At 47.6% G+C, this 20505-nt stretch overlaps 1 protein-coding gene across 3 annotated transcripts; it reads left to right on the top strand.

Moving 5' to 3' along the window:
* The first annotated feature begins 3937 nt into the window (after positions 1-3937).
* On the top strand, positions 3938-17360 carry WAS (WASP actin nucleation promoting factor). Of its 3 annotated transcripts, none has more exons than XM_070290100.1 (13): positions 3938-4278; positions 10116-10281; positions 10635-10775; positions 11896-11982; positions 12085-12187; positions 12292-12333; positions 12427-12480; positions 13249-13423; positions 14396-14438; positions 14642-14795; positions 15006-15418; positions 15678-15792; positions 17052-17360. In XM_070290100.1, exons 2-13 carry the CDS (start codon positions 10150-10152, stop codon positions 17105-17107), a joined length of 1515 nt encoding a protein of 504 aa, XP_070146201.1. In that variant the 5' UTR covers positions 3938-4278; positions 10116-10149; the 3' UTR covers positions 17108-17360. The 3 variants fall into 3 exon arrangements, with proteins under 3 accessions (XP_070146201.1, XP_070146202.1, XP_070146200.1); XM_070290101.1 differs by lacking the exon at positions 3938-4278 and adding an exon at positions 4727-4894; XM_070290099.1 differs by lacking the exon at positions 3938-4278 and adding an exon at positions 5018-5320.
* The last annotated feature ends 3145 nt before the right edge of the window (positions 17361-20505 follow it).

Genomic DNA, 20505 nt, shown 5'->3' with positions numbered 1-20505 from the left:
TCTTCCCTGTGGGCTTCCCTGGGGACTTCCCTGGTGGCTCAGATGGTAGAGAGTCTGCCTGCATTGTGGAAGACTTAGGTTCGATTCCTGGGTGGGGAAGATCCTCTGGAAGAGGGCATGGCAACCCACCCCAGTATTCTTGCCTGGAGAATCCCATAGATAAGGGGAGCCTGGTGGGCTACAGGCCATGGGATTGCAAAAAGTCGGACATGACTGAAGTGACTTAGCACGTGCACGTGCTTAGGAATAAAACACGACTGGGTAGCATATTAAACAGTGGAGACATTACTTTGCCAACAAAGGTCCGTTTCGTCAAGGCTATGGTTTTTCCAGTAGTCATGTATGGATATGAGATTTGGACTATAAAGAAAGCTGAGCACTGAAGAATTGATGCTTTTGAACTGTGGTGTTGGAGAAGACTCTTGAGAGTCCCTTGGACTGCAAGGAGATCCAACCAGTCCGTTCTGAAGGAGATCAGCCCTGGGATTTCTTTGGAAGGAATGATGCTAAAGCTGAAACTCCAGTACTTTGGCCACCTGATGCAAAGAGCTGACTCACTTGAAAAGACCCTGATGCTGGGAAAAATTGAAGGCGGGAGGAGAAGGGGACGACAGAGGATGAGATGGTTAGATGGCATCACTGACTCAATGGAAATGAGTTTGAGTAGATTCTGGGAGTTGGTGATGGACAGGGAGGCCTGGTGTGCTGTAGTCCATGGAGTAGCGAAGAGTCAGACATGACTGAGCGACTGAACTGAACTGAACTGAGTGCCAAAGCACACAGGACCTTCAGGGTATCACAGACAGAACTTTATGGAGGGAGGAGAGATTCTGTTAAGCAACCAGTCTCCCTCATTGCCAAATATCTGGCACTGCTGTAATTATTTTATAATTAAAAATTTACACAAGGAGTTCATCTATCTTTGATAAGACTATTACTAGTTATTAGGAAAAAACTTTGAAAAGATTAGTGTTTTTCTCTCTTTTTAATCCCTGCCCCAACAGTGTCCTGGGCCTACAACTTGCCCCCACATTCCACTTGCCCCCACACCCAGCTGCCTAAATATTTTTAAACATTGACAAAGTACCTTTCAGTCATAAATCAAAGAAAATAAGCTTTATTTCTTTAAAAGATTTAGTGGGGACTTCCCTGGCAGTCCAGTGGTTAAGATGCCATGCTTCCACTGTAGGGTGTGTGGGTTCAGTCCCTGGTGGCAGAATTAAGATCCCACATGCCATGCATGGCAGCCAAAAACAACAACAAAAAAAGATTTTGCTTTGATTTCGAAAGACCATTGTTGGTAATGAGTAACTTTTTAAAGCTTCCGTCCAACTTCTAACACACAAGCTATGCTAACACTGTGCATATGTGCATCTTTATCGCCCAATTTTCTGAACCCTCTATTGATCATAAGATTGTAAACACACACATTGGGTTCTCCCATAGTTGCCAAACTTAGCCAATTAAATAAAAAACAAAAGCTTTTCTCTTCAAGTTGCCTGTAGTCAAGGTATAAACGAGTTGATAATGATGGAATTGGAAAAATTAAAGGGCTATAGACATAATGCATGCTATACTTTTGGAGTTTTTTTTTAATAAAAAGGCATTTTATTTTATTCAAATAGGCTCATCCTTTTATTCATAAGCTAAAGATCTCTGTCTTCTTTAATTATATCATTTTGGGGTACATTTCTGTAATAGAGACTATATAGTTTATTACATGTTGGGTTATACCATTACTGCAAGGTCCCAAACAAAGACAATGCACCCATCACTAACTATGGACCCTGAGTGGAGATACTAAATTGAAGTGCATATATTACAAATCCAGCCGCCATCAGAAAGAAGCATTCAGGGATGACCAAATGCCCACACTTCAACCAACCCTTTCATTTTTCTACCCAGCACCCCAAACACCCATACACACACTTAAAATAACAATCTTTCTAGGATCAGAACAGATACAAAGGCCAGCTTGTGTTTTCAGCAGTGGAGGCAGTGCTGGACATAGACTTAGAGCTTCCAAGCAAATTAAGGGAAATTTGTCCTATTTGGTGAAAGCAGAGGACTCAGAGCTCAGCCTTCCTAAAATTGGGAGCACTATGTAAAATTAGCAACAGTCTTCTCCTGGGAATTCCTCTGTCATCCAGTGGTTAGGACTCTGCACTTTCACTGCCAAGGGCCCAGGTTCAATCCCTAGCCAGGGAATCCTGCAAGCCACTCAGTGCAGCAAAAAAATAAACTTATTAATAAAGAACATAAAAACAGTCCCTTCTCTTTCAGCATGTGACTGACCAAGAGCAGTGAACTGGGGCCTCACTACTCCATCTATATCATCCATATCTATACCCTTATGAACCATGTATTCATTTATAGATATTATATATATTTATAATGTGTGTAACTTAGTGACTAAACCACCAATCTATATTTATATTTTAATTTATATGTGTGCATGCTCGCTCAGTCATGTCTGATTCTTTGAGACCCCGTGGACCGTAGCTCACTAGGCTCTGCTGTCCATGGTATTTTCCAGGCAAGATCTTGGAGTGGGTTGCCATTTCTTCCTCCAAGGGAATCTTGCCCACTCAGGGATTGAACCCACGTGTCCTGTGTCTCCTGCATTGGCAGGTGGATTCTTTACCACTGTGCCACCTGGGAAGCCCTTAATTTACATATATAATGTAAAAATTGCAGATTTTAAAGTAGGTAACTGGCTATACTGCCTATGATGTATATTAAATAATACGTCAATCATAGCAATCCTGTCCCATCTGAGAAGGCCTAATGCTCCAAAACCATCACTTTGCACGTTGAATACTGGGTAAAGTGTATTCTCTTAAACACCTTTTGTCAAAAGCCTCGCTGTTAGGGCTTGTAACTGCTGTAAACTTGTTGCTGAAACTCAGCCTCTGTTCACCAGTGCCAAATAGGAACAGGGAGACAGAGTTTTCGGTGAAGTAGGAAAGAATAGTTTTTCATTGCTTTGCCAGGCAAAGGGGGCCACAGTGGGCTAATGCCCTGAAGACCCTGTGACCCAGCCTGGAGAGGGTAGTAAGGAGTTCTATAGTGTTCAAGGAGCAGGGCATGATCAGCTCGTGGGCAGTTCTTGGCACCAAGGTGACATTTCAAGCATTATCAACCTTCTGGTTTCAGCCAGTCTAGGGTCTGTGTTCTTGCGGTCAGCAGTTTTCATCTGGTTGGGGGAGAGGGTGTCTGCCTCCTGTAAAAACAACTTAGGAATGTGTATCAGGCCTTTATCTATATCCTTCAGGGAACTGGGAGTTCGGGTGATTCTGTTATGTGGCAGAATTATAGTCTACATTGTTACCAGTTCCTTAGCCCAACAGCTATCCTTTGTTTCTAAATCTTCACATTTCCCAATCATTTACTCAAGTCAGCATTTTACTTCAAAAGACAAGGCCACAGAGGCTTGAACAGTTTCAAACTTTGTACCGGTTTGGTCAGGAGTAAAGTTAATGATTTTAGTACATCACGTTCAAAAACTACAAGATATCGCTCTGCAATTTATAGTCTTGGGAGAGCCAGACACCCCACTGTACCCGTCCCACTGTGGCAGAACGTAATTTTATTAAAGTAACTTCTGAGAGTTTTCCTAAACCCATAGAACGCTTTCTATTTTGAGTAAACTAGAGAATAAAGGGAGAAGGCAATGGCACCCCACTCCAGTACTCTTGCCTGGCAAATCCCATCGATGCAGGAGCCTGGTAGGCTGCAGTCCATGGGTTCGCAAAGAGTCGGACACGACTTCACTTTCACTTTTCACTTTCATGCATTGGAAAAGGAAATGGCAACCCACTCCAGCGCTCTTGCCTGGAGAATCCCAGGAATGGGGGAGCCTGGTGGGCTGCCGTCTATGGGGTCACACAGAGTTGGGCATGACTGAAGCGACTTAGCAGCAACAGCAGCAGAGAATAAAGGGATGCAGAACCACTTGGTACACACACTGAAAACCCTGGAAGTGAAAGTCACTCGGCCATGTCCGTGTGACTCCATTGACTATGCAGTTCATGGCATTCTCCAGGCCAGAATACTGGAGTGGGTAGCCCTTCCCTTCTCCAGGGGATCTTCCCAACCCAGGGAGCGAACCCAGCTCTCCCACATTGCAAGCGGATTCTTCACCAGTTGAGCCACCAGGGAAGCCGAGGAATACTGGAGTGGGTAGCCTATCCCTTCTCCAGCGGATCTTTCCAACTCAGGAATCGAACTGCGGTCTCCTGCATCACAGGCAGATTCTTTACCAACTGAGCTACTGAGGTAAGCCTATGCAAAACCCCAGTGGGTGAGTTACAGAATTTATGATTGTATCACCCAGTGCAGCAGGCGTCCTGATGTGTGATCTTACTAACCCTCCAGCAGTAAACACCACCTTCTACCCTTCTACACTTGAGCAATCTGAACCTCTGGGGAGGTATTCGAACCCACCACCCGAAATCCTCAAAGCCGGCTTAAGCGGCTCGGCACACTGGTCTGGCATCCACTGCGCATGTCCCCGAACCATGACCAATGGGAGCCCTGAGCGCGGGACCGGAGGCGGGGCCATGTTATTCTCTGACCCCGTGCAGCTTCAAAGAATAGCAAGGACGAGAATTCGGTCATCGACCAATCAAAGCCCGTGGCCGTCCTGCTCGCCCCACCCGTAGGCCAATTACCGCTCCGGTGCATTGCAAGCGGCTACGAAATTAAGGAATGGAGCGGGGGGGTGAAAGTAGTTAAGATGGCTGATATGAGAGAGGCTGAGGGTGAGACCCCAGAGAGAGGCTCGCCTAAAGTGGGTGAGAATCAGGAGCTCTTGGGACTAGCAGGATTGCGACACTCCACTCTCCATTAGGGAACGAGGCAGCCATCGTATCCCTCCCCCACAAGCAAAATGGTATGTTGCAAGACGGCCACCCTCTCCACAGTGGTACGATCCTGGACGGACTGCTCCATTTTGCATTCCTCCCCTTTCCCGCGGTAGTCCATTCCAGACTGCAGCGCTAACCCCTCCTGGGCTCACACTGTCAAGGTGTGGGCGGCCCTTGGGACCCACTGATCAGAAGGTGGACTCTCTTAAGAGTCTCACACAGACTCGGTTGTGGACCCTTCTGGTGTCACTGAGCGGGAAATAGACAGTTGGGGTCACATATCGGGGTAGGGGTTAGGAAGGACCCATTTAGGGAGAGCTGGTGGTGATTCTGAGACTGTGATCAGTGTAGGGACTAGGAGGGGACCTTTGGCTGCCTGGCTGGTCCGAGATGAGTAGCGCAAACCTAGAAGGGAAGGAGAGAGATGGATGGCACCGTGTTTTCCCATGCAGGTGAGAGGAGTAGGGCAGGAAACGTGGTGGGTGGGACCTCCGAGGTTGATGGGTTAGGGCCCTAGAAGAGTGTGACTGGGCCCACACAATGGATCTCCGAGATGGACTTTGCAGCACGGAAAAGTAGGGAAAGGGCAGAGAGAAGGTGGCCATGTTCTGGGTCTCTAAATATCCACCAATGGTGGTGGGACTTGAATGTCTAATGGAGGAGGGTGAGAAGAGGATTGGAGCAGGAATGGGGAGAATGCTAGGCTGAAGGAAGGATAGTGCCTTTATCCAAGTTATTCAGCCATTTCATGAAAACAAACAACGCATAATTATAACATATTTAGCTCTGTCCTCGTCACTTGACATGAATTATCTCATTTAAATCTTCACAACAGTCTTAACTACTATTGTTATCCACTTTATGGATGAGAGAACTAAAGCACTGAGAGGTTACCAGACTTTAAACAGCTGATAAGTGCCAGAGCCAGGTTGTAAGCCTCCAGAATCTGGCTCTATCCACTGAGCAGTTCTTATCCCTACAGGCATCTCTGCTTTTCTATGCACGCCCTGTCCTCAATCAACCCCAACCAGGACTAGAAATCAGCCCCTCTCCTAAAACATCCCTTTGGCTGTAGCATCAGTGAACAGTGTAGATATCTCTGTGGGAGGGTCTGGCTCTTGCACACTAGAAGCTGTTTTTCTTCCCTCCCCCCAGGCAGGGAGGTGAAGAGAGGGGGGGAGGGGCAGTGAGAAGAGAGCAATAGGTCACATCATAGGTAACTAGACCATACAGTGATTATTCAACAGATACTGATTGAGCTTCTGCATGTAGGGTCTTGTGCTAGGTGGTGGGGATGTGGCAATGAACAAGACAGACAAGAGTCTGGTTCCTGCCTGCCCTAGGAGTGTGTTTTGGGAATTCCTGGTAGGCAGACTTTGGTTATCACAATGATGGTGATGTTTTGGCATTGAATAGGCAGGGTCCTGAGATGCTGGGGGACAGCCCCACACCACCAAGACTTGTAACATCCATGAATGTCATTCTAGGGTGGTAAAAAGAGGCTTCCCAAAATGTTTCTTATGGAAAGGGTGCATTGTATCCAAGGGTTGGGAACTGCTGTTTCCTTAAGTTAGTCCCAGGAAACACCCCTCAGTCAAGGGTAGGGAGGACCACAAGGGGCAGGAAGGAAAGGGGAGAAGAAGGACTAGGGTGTGGAAGAAAACCCTCATGTCTTTTCACTGACAGTGTCTTATTACCTACTCGGGACTTAGGCATGGCAATGGGGATCTTTAAGCAATATCAGATCCCCCCGCTCCCCCTGCCTTGAGACTTCCCTGGCAGTTCAGTGGTTAAGACTTCACTTTCCAGTGGAGGGGGTGCAAGTTCAATCCTTGGTTAGGGAGCTAAGATCCCACATGCCTCTTGGCCAAAAAAAACAAAACATAAAAAACAGAGGTAATATTGTAACAAATTCAAAAGGACTTAAAATGGTCCACATTAAAAAAAAATCTTTAAAAAAATCAATATCCCCTCAAAATAAAGTAAAATATGCACAAGATATAAACAGGAAATATCTTTCCATATGGTGATCCCTGGGAGTTTGGCAGAGTTTGGGATTGATGGGAGAGCATCAGGTGAGTGCAAGTCACTGGGCTTATCATGCTTCTTGGGGGTTCCTGGGTATTCACTGGATTACTGAGAAGTAAGTTAGAATGTCTGCTCCCTGCTGCAGTAGACTGACTTGTGTGGTAAGTATTCAATCCGCTTTCCTGCTGGGAACAACTGGAAAAGCTTGATTAGGGTTTTTGGTTTTTTTTTTTTTTAAATCTATTTGAAGTCCCAGGTGAGCAAATTACCTTTGAGGTCATCACCTCACCAAATACTGTCATCCAGTGCAGAGAAGCAAGTGTCGAAGAGAACACATAACAGTAAAATAAACCAGCTCCAAATTATTAATGCAGGCCAACAGAGCAATTCAGTAATCTGAATAAGATTTAAAATGATCATAAAATGATTAATGAATCACTGTATTCCAGGCTGAGGAAACTCATTGTATTAGGGACAAAAATAATAAAAATAAATCTACTTAGGTTTTTTAATTGGAGAAAAATACAAATTTTAAACTTGTCTGCTCCTTAGAAGTAAGAACATGAAATATACAACTTTTACATATTAATTTACAAAATCACCAGCAAACGTAGCAGAGGTTTAAAACCCCCTGAAATAGACTTAAAGGGGACAGATCTAAGAGCAGAGAAAGAAGGAAAACAAAAGACCGAAGTAGCAGAAGAATTTCATCCCAGGCCCCATGTGGCATTTTAGAGTTTAGGAACCATTTCTCACAAAACTGGCCTCAGCTTCAACTCTCACAAGCTGTGTGATCTCGGGCAACTTAGCTAAGCTACTCTGGGCCACCGCTTCCCTATCAGTAAAATGGAAACAGCTGAAGCTCTCACCGCCTGGGGTTGTCTGTGCATGTGAAATAAGTACGTAAGTATGAGGCACTCAGAAAAATGTCAGAAAACACTAAATCAAATTAGATATGAATCCCTCACTCATTTCTTCAAGAAACATTTATTGAGTGTCTAGTTTGTGCCTGGCACACAGTGAGAGCTCAACAAACAATGTCAACATGAATGAATGCAGTGACTTTCTAAGGAAAAAACAGGTGCTTGCCCTAATGAACAGGCTGGAAGGGACTCCAGACCAGGAGGTATGAAACTGCCTGGTGACTTGGAAGCACCATATGCCAGTTGGTGAGCAGAGAAATTGCCACAACAGAGGTGGCTTCGATGGTGCTTCCCTGGTGGCTCAGACAGTAAAGAATCCACCTGCAATGCAGGAGACCCAGGTTTGATCCCTGGTTGGGAAAATCCCCTGGAGAAGGGAATGGCTACCCACTCCCAGTATTCTTGCCTGGAGAATTCCATGGACAGAGGAGCCTGGCGGGCTACACAGTCCATGGATGGGGTCACGGAGTTGGACATGACTGGGCAACTAATACAAGTGGGTTTGAGACTTGGCTTAGGAGAGAAGCTTGGCACCGCAGGCATGGGAGCCATACAGGTTTTCAGGTAGGACTGTGGGTCACAAGTTGACATGTGCTGTTTCCCTTCAGGTATATGGGAATGCCAGACACACCCCGGATATGCTCAGCTCCCCTCAAGCTGCTGTATGTGTACCTGAAAACTTCACATCTCCAAATGGGAAATAGGTCCAGGGAGGGGTACGGACCAAGCTTCCATTCTCTTGGGGAAACAGTCTGTCAAAGTTCGAGCTATGCAAGCCCTACAATGCCCCAATTCCCCTCCTGAGAGTGTGCTTGCCTGTTTGGAACCGGAGATGCGTATAGGAGCAAATAAGGCAGCGTTGCTGCCAACCTCGAGAGACAGAAACAGCTCAGATATCTGTTAACAGGAGAATACGAATAAACAAATTGTCTAGTAACACAATGTGGGCTTCCCTGGTGGCTCAGCGGTAAAGAATCTGCCTGCAATGTCTCCTGCAATGGAGACACAGGAGATGCTGGTTTGATCCCTGGGGGAGTTGGGAAGATCCCCTGGAGGAGGGCATGGCAACCCACTCCAGTATTCTTGCCTGGAGAATCCCTTGGACAGAGGAGCCTGGCAGGCTACAGTCCAAAGGGTCACAAAGAGTTAGACACAACTGAAGCGACTTAGCATGCGCACACACACGCAGAGTAACACAATAGAATGCTATATAGCAGTAACAACTACTGCTACTGGCAAATATGAATCTTAGTAACAGAGCGGGCGGTGGAGCATCTTGATGAAAAGTGCACACTGACCAACCTGCCTGGCATGCTAGCTTGGAGCTACTGGGGAAATCATGTAACCACTCTGGGCCTCAGTTTCCCTCCATCAAATGGCAAAAATAGCGTGTTTCCCCCAGGCCAATAGGAGGGTTTATACGAGTCAATATTTACAAAGAGGTCAGAAGAGTGCCTGGCACACATGTTCAGTGCTACATGAATATTAGTTAGATAAAAATAGAATGTTGAGGGACTTCCCTGGTGGTCCAGTGGTTAAGAATCTGCCTTCCAATGCAGGAGACGTGAGTTTGATCCCTGGTTGAGGAACTCAGATCTGACATGCCAAGGGGCAACTAAGCACTCGCATCACAAGAGAATCCCAAACACCACAAGGAGAAGCCCTTGCACTGCAACAAGAGAAGCCCGTGTATCGCAAAGAGCCTAAATAAGTAAATAAAATAAAATATAGAGTATTGAGTGGGGGAAAAGAAGAGACTCCAAAGATTACACACTTTCAAAAGTTCAGAAGCAACAGCAACTAAATGCGATGGTGTGGTAGGGATGGGGAAGTTGAGCCAGGTGTGAGCGAGTTGGGGTCTCAGGAGAGAGGTGGGGTCCCAGGTGCTTGCTATGTAATTAAAGGAAAATCTGTACTGCAATAACCCTTCAGCACCAGAGCCTTGGACCTTGGGCCCAGAGTAACTGGATGCTTTGGGGAGGAAGAAGGCCGCTCAGCCCATGACTGCCCCCCGTGGCACTGCAGAAATGCTGCAGTGGCCTATCCCTCACTGCCAGCCAACCAAAGGGAGGAGGGTCCAAGAAGTCAGAGGGAGATGGGCCCCAGAGAGTAAGAAAGGAGGACAAAAGCTGGTCCAAAAGATGGATCTAACCAGTCAAATGGAGGAGGGCCTCAGTCTAAAGGAGGAGGCCAGGCCTACCGAGGGGCCCCTAGAGGACTTGTTTCCCTTGTGGTTTTTTTGCACTTCCTGTTCCCCCACTCACTGCGGAAGTTCCTCTTCTTACCCTGCACTCAGAGCCCAGCCGGAGAGGACAAGGGCAGGAGGCACCATGAGTGGGGGCCCTTCAGGAGGCAGGCCTGGGGGCCGCGGAGGACAAGGGGTTCAGCAAAACATCCCGTCCACCCTCCTCCAGGACCATGAGAACCAACAACTCTTTGAGATGCTCGGACGAAAGTGCTGGGTGAGCTGGGGACCTTCTGGCCCTCCTTGTCTCCCTCTCCTCTTCTCCTCCTCCTCTTCGTCCTCTTCATCTTTCCCATCCTCTCCCTCTCCTCCTTTCCTCCCCTTCCTCTCTCCTCATCTTTCCCATCCTCCTCTCCTTCTCCTCCTCTTCCTCTCCATCATCTCCTTTCAGAATCCACTTACCCCCATTCACCAATCCCAGGAAGAACTCAATGTTCATTCACTTTCCCTCTGGTTGTGGCTCTTCCTTTGGAGCCATGATGGCCACAGGCAAGAAAGGGCCAGGACTGGTTCCCAGACCCTCTGGATGCCCCTGACCGCATTCCAACGAGTCCTACTCTCCCCTCTCAGACGCTGGCCACTGCGGTTGTTCAGCTGTACCTGGCGCTGCCCCCTGGAGCCGAGCACTGGACCAAGGGACACTGTGGAGCTGTGTGCTTCGTGAAGGATAACCCCAAGAAGTCTTACTTCATCCGCCTTTATGGCCTTCAGGTGATCCCCGCCCCACCACTGGACAGACAATCCAGTTTTCAACCCATAAACCCAGATCTGTATCCATAGCCCTGAGCCCTCAGACGGATCAGTGAACCCCCTGAGCTCTAGAACCAAAGACTTTATCCAGATGCCAGCCTTTGGTTTGTCTTTCTAAGCCTGTGATGACTGACCCCAGAGTCTTTGTGTCAAGATCTGTAACCCCCAATATTAGTATACCCCCTAAATCTAATCTGTTCCACAAACTCCATATATATATATATACACACACACACACATATACTATATTTTTACCTGAACCTCATGTCTATTCGAAACTCCACATTTTAGGTCTCAGAAACCTCCCATCGGTACTCCTGAACTCCAGAATTTTGCCTAGCTTCTAAGTCAAAAATATGTTCCACAAATCCCAAACCTAAGTATGCCATTGAATCTTCAACTCCAAATCTGTCCTTTTAAGCCCACAGCATTGGATCCCAGAACTTCTATATGAAAACCCCTAATCACCTAAGTATTGCAGTAGCTCATAAGTCAAAAACCTATTCCACAAACCCTTAACCTAAATCCTCCAAGCATAAACCCCCAATTCATCCCATTAAACTGATAAAGATAGACCCAGTAGAACCGCATCAAGATCCCAGGGTCATCAAATATTGACCAAACTCCTAATTTATAACTCTGCTCTCCAAATCTCAAATTGGCTCAACCCCCTCCAAAAACCCTTCCCAAGTCTGTATTTCTGAACCTCAAATCTCAATCCCAACTCCTAATACTGGAACCCTACCTGACCTAATGAAGGTCCCCACATAAGGGGGGGATTTGGGACAGATTCTCTGAATGGACTCAGTTTCCTAGAACTAGAGTCCCAAATCCTCAAATTCAAGTCCCCTTATTCCACATCTGGACCCCAAATCCAAGTTTCTCGCTGAAGGGTCTGACTCCCATACTGTACCCTAATCCTCCACATCTGACTCCTAGATTCCCAGCTCCTCAGTTCTGAGCTGGAATTCTCCAAATCAGATTTTGGGGCCCCAAATTTGTATACCATGCTCCCTATCTGGAAAACAGAGGCCCTCCACCCAGGGTGTGCCTCGGTGCCAGTGTGCTCCCCCCTCTCCAGGCTGGCCGGCTGCTGTGGGAACAGGAGCTGTACTCACAGCTGGTCTACTCTGCTCCCACCCCCTTTTTCCACACCTTTGCTGGAGATGTAAGTGACCACCTAAACCCTGGGCCTCAGTTGGGGTACAAGGAGGAGAGGGGAAAGGTGTGGGGAGGTCTGGAAGGCAGCTGACCCCCCAGGCATGTGCAGGACTGCCAAGCGGGGCTGAACTTTGCAGACGAGGGCGAGGCCCAGGCCTTCCGGAACCTGGTGCAGGAGAAGATACAAAAACGGAATCAGAGGCAAAGCGGGGGTAAGAAGGCCTTGGGGAAGGGAAAGAGGTTGAGAAGAAGTGAGGGCAAGAGTGGGGAGCTGGAAAAGCCCCTCTCCTGATTCTGATTCCCTGTCTCTCCACAGACAGGCGCCAGCTCCCGCCTCCACCAGTGCCAGCCAGTGAAGGTGAGTCCTCTAGTGCAAGGAGGAGTAATAAGGGGCTAGCGCAGAAAACTGAGGCAGGGTTGTGATAGTTCTCTATCCATTCCATCTTCCCAGAGAGAAGAGGAGGGCTCCCACCCCTGCCCCCGCACCCAGGTGGAGACCAAGGGGGTGAGTGCTGAATATTCCCTGTGTCTCTGGGTGGGCAGGTATCACCAGCCCCAGAGACACCGGGCTGGCTGCTGGGCCTGTGGGGAAAATGGGTGACTGGGCCATTGACCCATTTACCTACCAACCAGAGCATAAGAGAGACAGGAAGGCGGTTGGGAGAATCAGTGTGTTAGATGGTCATGGAACAGGTGGGGCGTGGGCAGATAAATGAGTAGATGGGTGGGTGCAGTGATAAATAGGTGAATGAATAGGTGGATAGATGTGTGGGTGGATGGATTGGTGGTGGACAGATGGTTAAATGGGGGCACGAATTGATGGGAGGATGTAGATGTACAGGTGGGTGTATAGATGTAGGTGAATGGGTATGTGGGTGAGTGGATAAATAGATGGATGGATGATTGAGTAAATCAATGAATGAGTGATGGAATGAATTCAACAGTGAATAAATGGATAAGTGACAAAATTTCAATCAGTGGAGAAAGCAATGATTGAATGAGTGAATGAATAATTTAACAAATTAGTCAATGAGCCAGTGAATAAATGAGTCAATACGTAAGTGTGAGTAAATTAATTAATGAATCAGTGAATGTATGGATGGTATGCAGGACCCACCCACCCACTTCTCCATAAACCTACTTGGACCCCTCACCCACTCCTTCCATGACCATCTAACACACTGATTCCCCCAACTGTCTTCCTGTCTCTAACTCTTATGTTCTGGTTGGTAGGTAAGTGGGTCAATGGCCCAGTCACCCATTTTCCCCACAGGCCCAGCAGCCAGCCCAGTGTCTCTGGGGCTGGTAACAGTGGACATCCAAAACCCAGACATCACGAATTCACGATACCGTTCGCTCCCAGCACCTGGGCCTGGCCCAAGTGATAAGAAACGCTCAGGGAAGAAAAAGATCAGCAAGTCTGATATTGGTGCACCCAGTGGATTCAAGTGAGAACCTCTCCAGTGGGCCCATGGATCCTGGGGGTGGGGGAGCAGAGAGCAGGTGGATAGGAGGAGAGCTGAGTGAATGGAAGGATGGAAAAATGGATGGGTAGGTGAGAGAGTAGGCAAATGAGTGGATGGGTGAGGGGGGGAGTGCAAAGCTAGGACCAGGAAGAGATACCAAAGGCACCAAGATTGCAAATTTTACAGAGGCAGTCACTCTCTACCGCATCACCCAACTATAATCCATGACTCCAAGAGTGAGTGCCTCTTTAAATTTTGCTCCCTAGGCATTACACTCAACCTAGTCCCTCCCTGGTTAGGCTGGAATGGATGGATGGGTAGATAGATGGATGAATGAATGAATGGTTGGGTTGGAGAATGAATGGATGGTAAATGGGAAGTGGGTAGGTAGATGGGTGGGTGAGTGGATGAGTATGTGGACAGAATGATATACAAGCCAATGGGTTCATATACAAGGTGGATGGGGATGGACAGGTTGCCACATATGTGGATGAAGGACAATTCAGTGGCTACATAGAAGTGTGTGATTGAATGGGAAGTCAAGTGAGTGAATGAATGGAAAGATGGGCATATGGGTAGATGGATGGGTGGATGGACAAGTGTGGGTTAGGACAGATTGGTGGACAAATGGGTAAATAAATGTGTGTGGACAGATGAATGGGAGACAAATATATATAGATCAGTGGTCTGACAGGTGAATGTGAACACCCAGGTGGACAAATAGATGGGTGGATGGATGGTGGAAAGAGGGATGGGCAGACAGATGGGCACCACAAACTGTGAACCCTCTTTAGTTCCATAACTACTACTCTCACTCATTCATTAACTTAAGACTCATTCATTAATTCTGGCTCCTGAGAGTCCCTCTGGGCAGGGGAGGGCAAGAGAGCTTCACTAGGAAGGGAGGGAAGAAACGGCCATGGCGCTTCACTGGGGTCTCCTCACCTCCCTCAGACATGTCAGCCACGTGGGGTGGGACCCCCAGAATGGATTTGACGTGAGTAACTCCAGAGTCCCCTGGACTCCACTCAACTCCTGCCTACCCTTCCATAGTCCACAGCTCCAGATCTACCCCCCAGACCCCATCCTTCCCACTCTCCTCGCAGATCCCTCTCTGGGGTGGACCCCATGATAATCTGTGCCCCTCCCCTCCCCACCTTATTCCCCGACCCTTGCCGGGGCCTTTTTCCTCCTGGGAAGGTGAACAACCTGGACCCAGATCTGCGGAGCCTGTTCTCAAGGGCGGGAATCAGTGATGCCCAGCTCACCGATGCTGAGACCTCCAAATTTATCTATGACTTCATTGAGAACCAGGGTGGGATGGAAGCTGTGCGGAAGGAGATGAGGCGCCAGGGTGAGCCCCCCCCACTTTCTGGACCACCTCTTCTTCTCCAACCCTGGTAGCTGATTTCTAAGAGATACCCCGTAGGCTCTCAGTCCTCATAGAAACCCCTATACTGCTTGAATTGGGAGTTGGTCGGTTGGGGTACCCATTTTACAAGTGAGCAAAACTGAGGCTCTGAAGGAAACTATAATAATAGCTATGTGTTGTCTTTCCCCTCAGAGCCACTTCCACCGCCCCCACCGCCATCCCGAGGAGGGAACCAGCCCCCCCGGCCCCCAACTGTGGGGAGTAACAAGGGTCGCTCTGGCCCTCTGCCCCCTGTACCTTCGGGAGGTGCTCCTCCCCCACCAACTCCCCGGGGACCCCCACCCCCGGGCCGAGGGGGCCCTCCGCCACCACCCCCTCCAGCCACTGGACGCTCTGTGCCACCGCCCCCTCCACCCCCTGGAGCTGGGGGTGGACCGCCCATGCCTCCGCCACCACCACCACCACCACCGCCACCACCCAGCTCTGGGGATGGACCAATCCCTCCCCCACCCCCTCCTTCTCTGGGGCTTGTGGGGGGCCCGGCCCCTGGTGGGGGTCGGGGGGCACTTTTGGATCAAATCCGGCAGGGAATTCAGCTGAACAAGGTGAGAACCAGTGTGATGGAGGATTGGGGAACTGGGACTCTGGGGTGTGCTGTGCAAGTGAGGATGGTAGGGGGCTGGGCCTGAGAGTGATGGGGGTCCCACGATTTGGGGGTTCACTGATAGGGTTGGGAGGTTGGTGGGGAGAGGTGAGTTTCAAGGCGACTAGAGTGTGTGGGAGGAGAAAGAATGATGAAGGGGTGGGGAGAAGTGCTCCTCTCACAGGCCCTGAGCCCTCTGTGCTGGATCCTGCTTGCTGCAGACCCCGGGGGCCCCAGAGAGCTCAGCGCTGCAGCCACCACCTCAGAGCTCAGAGGGGCTGGTGGGTGCCCTGATGCACGTGATGCAGAAGAGAAGCAAAGCCATCCATTCCTCTGGTGAGAGTGCACCCTCCCTGTGAGCCTGCCATTCAGAGCCCATCCTGCCAGGACCTGTGGCCCTGGTTCCCAGCTAGTGTTGACCTAAAAACACCCCCAACAGCCACCAGCAATTAGTCCCATCTGTTGATGTGAGAATGAACATGAATCTGTAGCAGTCTCTTTTTTGACAGTGTTAACTGTCATTATGTAATAGTAATATGATTAACTCTCTTTGACAATGATATTAACATTAACCCCATATGTTCAATAGTATTAACATTAGCCCACTATGTGATGATAGTATTATAAAGAACCCCTTCTTTGACACTAATATTAACTCAAATGTCATGTGTCAAAAGATTAACTCATTAAGTGACAATATTATAACTAATTCAATCTTTTACAATAGTGTTAATGTTAGTCCCTTAATGTATCAACAGCATTGTCATTATATGAGAATTATATGAGGATACTATTAACCTCAGGGCTTCCCAGGTGGCTCAGTGATAAAAAATCCGCCTGCCAATGCAGGAGATGCAGGGCACGCGGGTTCGATCCCTAATTCAGGAGGAGCCCCTGGAGGAGGAAATGGCAACCCACTCCAGTATTCTTGCCTGGGAAGTCTTATGGACAGAGGAGCCTGGTGTGCTACAGTCCAAAGTTTCGCAAAGAGTCAGACATGACTGAGGAGAGCAGAGAAAGAGAGAGTATTAGCCTCAACCTACTGTGTGACAATAATATTATTAAAGTTCGGCTTCGACAATAACACTGACATCAACCCAGGAGTCTGTTCACAGATCAATAGGAATCCATGATATGACAGAATTATAACAAACCTCCTCTTTTGACCATGATATCATCACTAACCCCATTCTGTGTCAACAATGTGAACATTAACCCACTATGAAAAAACAACATTGTAACTTCCTCCACCTTTGCTAATATTTAAATCCACTCCATTGAGTGACAAGCCTGTTAACAGTAACCCTTTGTGTGACAATAATATCCCAACCAACCACATATTTTTTATAATATTAACCTCGACTCCAACTAGAACCTAGACGCCAGCTATAGTCCCTATCTTGCCCCTCCCTAACTCTCCCTCCTCTTAGGAGGTCCCTTTATCTAACACACAAACCTCAGATCTAACTTCCAAGTGGGAGATCTCAGCCCCCAGGGTTTAGTATCCCAACCTCCTAGACCCTAGTAACTCCTCTCTCCAGGGCTTTTGAACCCTCCTACCCATCCTGAGTTCCACTCTTTCTCTCTCCCTCCAGACGAAGGGGAGGACCAGGCCGGGGATGATGATGATGATGATGAATGGGACGACTGAATCACCACCACCTCTGCTGTTCTGTGCTGGGCTCCCCTGGCAGCCCTCCTCGCCACCCTCCACTTAACTTCCTGGCCCCCAAGCCCCTTTTCTTTCCTACCCACCCCTCCTATGCTGTTATCTCTGACTGGCCTCCTCCCACACACACTCACCCTAGCAATAGCCAGGGACCTTTTTATATAAAATGTCTCAGTTCAACTCATTCAAGGATTTTTTTAAAAAAATAAAATAACTGTCTTTTTGTTTCTTTAAATCTCAGTTTCTTTACCTACCAAATGTGAGAATTTGGGGTCCTTTTCCCCCAAAGTTCCTTTTATTCCTATTTCATTTGTTTAGCCATACATATGTATATTTATTTATTCATTTGTTCCCTTGGTCATTTAGTCTATATTTCTTTGTTTCCTTCTGCCCTTCCTTCTTTCCACAGATATTTATTACCAGGCACTACTTTGGGGGCTGGGGATAAAGCAATGGGAAACAAACAACAAAAATTCTTGGTCTTGTGAGGTCAACATTCTAGGGCAGGAGGTAGACAAGAAACAAGGAATTAAATAAAAACAAAAAGAGTTACAGATCATGGTAAGAGCTATATTGTGCTGAGAGGAAGTGATGGTAAGATGTAGAGTTCAGGGAAAGACACTTGGAGGAGGTGACAGTTATGCTGAATCTAGAGAGAAAGGATTCAACCATGTGAATATTTAGAGGGAAGGGCCTTCCAGGCAGAGGGAATAGCCAATGCAAAGACCCTGAGGTGGGAAAAAGCTTGGTGTGAGGCTGAATGTGGTGAACAAGTGAGAGAGTTATTTGTACACTCATTAAAAAAAAAGTGCGATCAACACAGTATTAGATCAAGAGAGCACTCAATGATCAGACTTCCCACTCTCCATGCACACAACTCCCACACAATGCTAAAATTTGATTCTGCCCAGTTCCCAGTGCAATCTAAGTCCTGGCCAATGGCAATGAAAGAGGCCATAGATCTGCTCTAGATCACAGCCAAGATGCCTCACCTCTGAGCCTCAGTTTCCTCATCTATACAATGGGGGCAACAATATATAACCTATTTCCAACTTGGATCCCACTGGGTCACCCTCCTCCTCTAGAACTTGCTCTCCAGAGGGGGAAAAAGGCACAACTCAAAACTGTCCCTGGTGTCAAAGCTGTTTCCAAGGGGGTAATTAGAAACTCTTGTACATCAAAGCCTAGAATAGAGGGGCCTACCCCTTCCCATTTCTGAAACCTGGTGGATACAAGATCTCAGGTTTCATACCTTCAGAGGAGTAAGAGAGCAGGGAGGAAAATAAAGGTGAGGGGGAATTCAAAGGGGGCAGACTTCTTCCATCTGCAAGATCAGTGCAAGAATTTCTGAACCATCCAAGGGCAGCTTAAGGGGTTAGAGGAGGGTGGAGGTATAAGGAGTAGGAGCTGGCTTCGCCCCTTAAGAATTTCCCTGCAGCCATGGAAGCTGGAGAAGGAGGGAGTCCTGGGTTCCCTTTAATTTTTTCATTATTCTTCATCCTTTACTCCACTCCCCACCCCACCCTGGTTGGGTTCCCATGGCAAGCACTGAGTCTAGGAAGGGCCTGTCATATCACTTCTACCCCCACCAAACCCAGAATTCCATAACCCTTTGGGCAGGTTTTGTCCTGGAAAAGACATTACATCACACAACCTCTGAATCCCCAGGAGCATTGGCTAGAGAAAGCACAGATCTGGGGTAAAAGAGTTGACTATGGGGAAGTTGCTTGAGCTCCCTGGGCCTCAGTTTCTTCAGTCTTTAAAATGAAGATACAAATGCTTACTTCACAGGGTAGTGACAAGAATGAAAGTAGATGGTGTGTGCAAAGTTCCTGGCTCCTTGTAGGCATTTATAAACCTGAGATGCTGTTTCTGCTGTTGTTACTATTGTTATTATTGGGTGTCGCTGATCCTGAGTCATCACTGATTATAAAATGCACCATTATTCTATATATCACTTAAAAAGACCAAAGAAAAGTACTTCCAGTTAAGTTATAACCTATCAGTGCTTTTAAGACACTCTGACTTTGGAGATATTAAACAATTAAGTGCTTCTAGGGCCCTAGCTGACAATGTTGTTTCTTAATCTGGATTCTGATTCCACATGTATGTTCATTTGTGAAACTCATTACACGGGGTCACCACCCATGGTCTCCTTGTTTTTCTGTATGTGTGGTACACTCCAATGTTAGGTTTATATTAAAAGCCAGTCAAACTTGCGCAGTTTGGAAAGGATAAGATCTTGTATTGGCCCTGCACTGGGAGATGTAGTCTACAGCAGAGTATGCACTGAATTAATGCTGAGTGAACAGATGAACAGCTGGGTGTAGGACACAGCAATAATAGGGTCGTTTCTTACTTTGAGGTCTTCTAAAAAGGTGCTATCCCAGAAAGATTCATTTTCCAGATGAGCAAGAGATACCCACCCCAAGGTCACTCATCCAAGGTTTTACAGATGAAGGAACTGCCTAAGGTCCCACACTTTAGTGAAGGGTTGAGCTTGGATTGTACCCAGGTATTTGGGCTCTAAAATCCAAGCCTTTACCCACTATACTATCCTATGTGGGGAAGACTGATGGATGGTCCCCAACACCTGTAAACCACTACATCTTCCCCAGATTCAGGCAGAAAGAGGTCATGCCAAATAAAAGAAAAAGAAAAGAAAAAGAAAGAGCTCATGCCTTAAACTACTTTTGTGGGTTGGACAGGCCTCCTGGCTCCTAGGAGTGGGAAGGTCCTGCCTGCCTGGGGAGACTGGGGTCATGTGAGGACCAGCATCTGACTGTTCTAGAAGTAATAAGGGAGAGAAGAATTCACAGTGAGACTTCCACTGTTAACTGTTCCACCCATGGCAAGCAGGGGCTAATGGAACCTCATCCTGACCAGTCATTTCTCCAGCTGGCTCACAGTTGGACTGGCAGGCACAGAATAACCATTTGGTTGACTACATAAAGTATGGAACAACAGGGAGAGGGGCAATTTGAGGAAATGACAGTGTGGGTTATTGACACTGTGAGCTACTTAAAATCTAACTGAATTACAGCCTGCTTGGGACTGGCTGGGGCTGATGACCTGATGCTGCAAAAGAGAGGCAGCCTCCTGAGGGACTTACAGGTTGACTGACTGATGACCCGTGCTGTTGCTGCCTGCCTGGGTAGCCGGATGTTGTGAATGGCTGACTATTGCTAGGAATCACACCTGGCCGGAGAGTATGTGTGGATGTTACACTGTCTGGGGATGTGTAAAGGAGATCTGCTCAGTCGCTCAGTTGTGTCCTACTCTTTGCGACCCCATGAACTGCAGCCCACCAGACTCCTCTGTCCATGGAATTTTCTGGGCAAGAATACTAGAGTTGGTTGTCATTTCCTAATCCAGAGGAT

The sequence above is a fragment of the Ovis canadensis genome, chromosome X (genome assembly GCF_042477335.2).
Source record: "Ovis canadensis isolate MfBH-ARS-UI-01 breed Bighorn chromosome X, ARS-UI_OviCan_v2, whole genome shotgun sequence".
NCBI classification, from domain to species: domain Eukaryota; kingdom Metazoa; phylum Chordata; class Mammalia; order Artiodactyla; family Bovidae; genus Ovis; species Ovis canadensis.
This window is presented reverse-complemented; position numbering and strand designations above follow the sequence as displayed.